The 3,183-nt window shown below is 36.7% G+C and overlaps 1 protein-coding gene across 1 annotated transcript; it reads left to right on the top strand.

Moving 5' to 3' along the window:
• The first annotated feature begins 32 nt into the window (after positions 1–32).
• On the top strand, positions 33–2,032 carry LOC121963440 (bestrophin-3-like). Its single transcript, XM_042513726.1, has 3 exons — positions 33–236; positions 1,574–1,661; positions 1,873–2,032. Exons 1-3 carry the CDS (start codon positions 188–190, stop codon positions 2,030–2,032), a joined length of 297 nt encoding a protein of 98 aa, XP_042369660.1. The 5' UTR covers positions 33–187.
• The last annotated feature ends 1,151 nt before the right edge of the window (positions 2,033–3,183 follow it).

The following is a 3,183-nucleotide window of genomic DNA, read 5'->3' as shown; positions in this document are numbered from 1 at the left end:
TTGACCAAGCAGACTGCTGTTTGTGTCTTTTATGAACATAAAAATTCTACATTTTTTCGTTTGTTATGTGCTTGACAACATCACATCACATTACATTAAGTATTTAACGTGACAATAATCACGGTGTCCTCTGTGCTGCAGGATTGTCCTCTCCGAAGACCAGAAGAGACTGTTCGAGAAACTTTCCATGTACTGCGATAAATACGCGGAGCAGATCCCCGTCACCTTCGTCCTGGGTACGTCTCTCTGTTTCTGCCTGTCACTGAAAGAAATCAGGTGCAAATACAGTCCGAAGTCCCTTTAAATACATTGATTTTAGTCAATTCTGTAGTCGCAAAATATACATCCAAAGTTTCCAACCCATTACAGGAATTAACATCTTTGGAAAAAATACGTTTAGAAATTCAGAAAGAAATACTGAAAGAAATTATATTAAAAAACAAAACACAAAAGGCTCTTCTGTTACATATTTGGGACATTTCTTGTTAAGTTGCTTGTTGCCTTCTCTTCGTGTTTTTGAAAGAAATCAAGCCAATTTTCTCAGGTTTCAAAGAGTTAACAACCATAAACAATTGTTGTCTGTTGCAGCTATATAACTTTTAGATATTTTTATGTACATATATTTTAAACTCACATATTAATGAACTAATACCAACGATTATTTCCACAGCAGCTGATGAAATATAACACAATGGTTAAACGTCTCGTTATCTTTCCTCTGACAGCCTTTTAATGGTTTACAGCTTACAGACGTGTCAGATTCACAGTCAGTGTTGTGTTATTAATAATCACAGGAGTCGACGGCTAATATTAGTCCTCTGAAACACAGCTCAACACACTGACTGATTTATGACCGCTGTGTTTGGACTCTATGATCCACGCTTAAGGATCAACGGCGAATTTAACTAAATACTTTGACAAAAAGCAGCTAAATATGGTTTTGAAGTACTTGTACTTCATTTGAGTTCTTTATATGTCTTTGTTCGCTTGTTACAACATGAAGACTGTCAGCTACACTGAGATAAAATAAAAGCTCACAAAAAAAAGGGTTGGGCGGCCTCATTAGCGGGCCGCTAATGGAAACCGATCATTAAAGAAGCAGAAAAGGCTAAAAGCAGGATAAGTGTTTGTGTGTCTGATCTCCTCCCTGATTCACAGCCACAGTGTCTGAATGTGTTCACTCAATGTGTTTCTGTCATGTTTTCTCAAAAAATGAAATTAAAATAAAGTTTATCATTTAATTAATATCACACCTGTACGAGCTAACACGTGCTGTATTTTTTTAACCGTTATTTTTGGATTTTCAACATAGAACAAATGCTCAGTACGTCACTCAAACATCTTAGCCATGAAAACCTTTACAAATAGAAAAAAATAAAAATTATATACATATACAGCGATAGAGGTTTTGCTGTTCATTACAATCCACTACCCTTGAGTTACTTGATTATCGGGCTCCGAATCCTCACAAATATTAATACAATCAGACACGTGATGTGCTCAACAAGTTATTTGTGTCCGCATTAACGTGACTTTACGGAAATTAAATGTTCATTTATTTGTGTTGTTTCAGGTTTCTATGTGACTCTGGTGGTGAATCGATGGTGGAATCAGTTTGTTAACCTGCCGTGGACGGACCGACTCATGTTCCTCATCTCCAGGTACATTCAATTATTCTGTGAGCGTCAGTTTTTGTTGAAGGCTCCAACCATCTTTTAAATGCAGATAAGGTTTTAGGGACACTAAAACAAGACAGACGGAGGTTAGTTGATGGTGCACAGGAATGTCGAGCGTTTCCAAATATACAGAAAAGGAACCTGAGGTGCACCTCGCCGGTTCATCACGTGATTTCTGCTTTTATGTTTCCTCCAGCTGTGTTCAGGGTAAAGATGAATATGGCCGCCTGCTGCGCCGGACGTTAGTGCGTTACATTAACCTGACATCGTTGCTCATCTTCCGCTCCGTCAGCACCGCCGTCTGCAAACGCTTCCCGACCATGGACCACGTGGTCGAGGCAGGTGCGAGTGGGTGAAAAGTTTAGGATTGGTAAAAAAAAATAATGTTTACTAAAGCTTATGTTTGATTTTATACAGGAAAAAGGGAAGTCAGCAACTTGGTAATAAAAGAAAAAATAGTAGATTTAGAAATATAAAAAAACGATATTTATAATTGATCATAATTACATATTTGAAATTATGTTACAAATTTGTTATATATTTAAGCACATTTTGCAGGTTATTTCTGTGTTATTGTTTTTAACTTGTTGATCTATATTGATTTTATTTATTTATTTTTTACAAACTTTCAGATAATTTTCTTGTAGTTTTTACTAATTTCTTGCCAATTTTTGGGTCATTTCTTCTTCCGTTGCTCTTTGCCTTCTCATGTTTTTGAAGGAAACCAAATTAATTTGCTCAGGTTTCAAAGGGTTAAAAAATACATTTTGCTGAGATATACTTTAAAAATAAGTAAGATTTAAATGCACGACTTTAATAATTAATATTTCCGCAGTGTGGTGTTAGTATGTTTCCAAAAGGGTCTGAATATTTCTTCCGCCGTGGTTTATAATAGTCTGTGCTGCATTAACGGGTCCAAACTGAAATGCCTGAAGTCAGACAGAGTTCAGCTCCTTCTCGGCCGGTCCTCTTCCTTCCCGGAGTCGTCTGACCCGACCCCAGGGATTAGCTCGTTATTGGCCGATTAGAGCAGAAGTCAGAGCTGATGAACTGTTTGTTTCATCCCTCATGCATCATTTAGAGTTAACCCTTTGAAACCTGGATCACTTTTCATGTGCAGCTCTCCGACGTCTTTCAAAAGTACTCAAACCTTTGAAACACTGAGCAATTTGGTTTGATTTCTTTCAAAAACAACAACAAAAAAATGTAAAAAAAAAAAATGACAAGAAAATTACCCAGAAATTAGCTTAACAAAGAGAGAGAGAATCATAAAATTTTCCAAATAACTAAGGAAAAATACCAAAAAAAACGACATTAATTATTTTTTTGTGTTTTCCATGTAGTTTTCTTGTGCTTTTAATAAGTGAAATGTGAGCTCTAAACTGGGAGTCGGCCACTCAGCCACTATCACTGTATCCAGTTCTGTTAGTACATCCATGCTAGCTAGCTAACAGTGGATCGTCTACTCTGAGCATCCCAGCTGGAAACAAAATATGATCTGCTACAT

The sequence above is a fragment of the Plectropomus leopardus genome, unplaced genomic scaffold (genome assembly GCF_008729295.1).
Source record: "Plectropomus leopardus isolate mb unplaced genomic scaffold, YSFRI_Pleo_2.0 unplaced_scaffold11279, whole genome shotgun sequence".
In the NCBI taxonomy this organism is placed as follows: domain Eukaryota; kingdom Metazoa; phylum Chordata; class Actinopteri; order Perciformes; family Serranidae; genus Plectropomus; species Plectropomus leopardus.
The sequence above is the reverse complement of the archived record's forward strand: the minus strand, read 5'-3'. Positions and strand labels throughout refer to the sequence as shown.

Bases quoted from the DNA above. Each gene is read 5' to 3' on its own strand.
- LOC121963440 (XM_042513726.1), top strand. From the start codon at position 188: ATGTACTGCGATAAATACGCGGAGCAGATCCCCGTCACCTTCGTCCTG. The intron at 237-1,573 runs GTACGTCTCTCT...GTGTTGTTTCAG, and splicing joins CCCCGTCACCTTCGTCCTGG to GTTTCTATGTGACTCTGGTG. The intron at 1,662-1,872 runs GTACATTCAATT...TGTTTCCTCCAG, and splicing joins CTCATGTTCCTCATCTCCAG to CTGTGTTCAGGGTAAAGATG.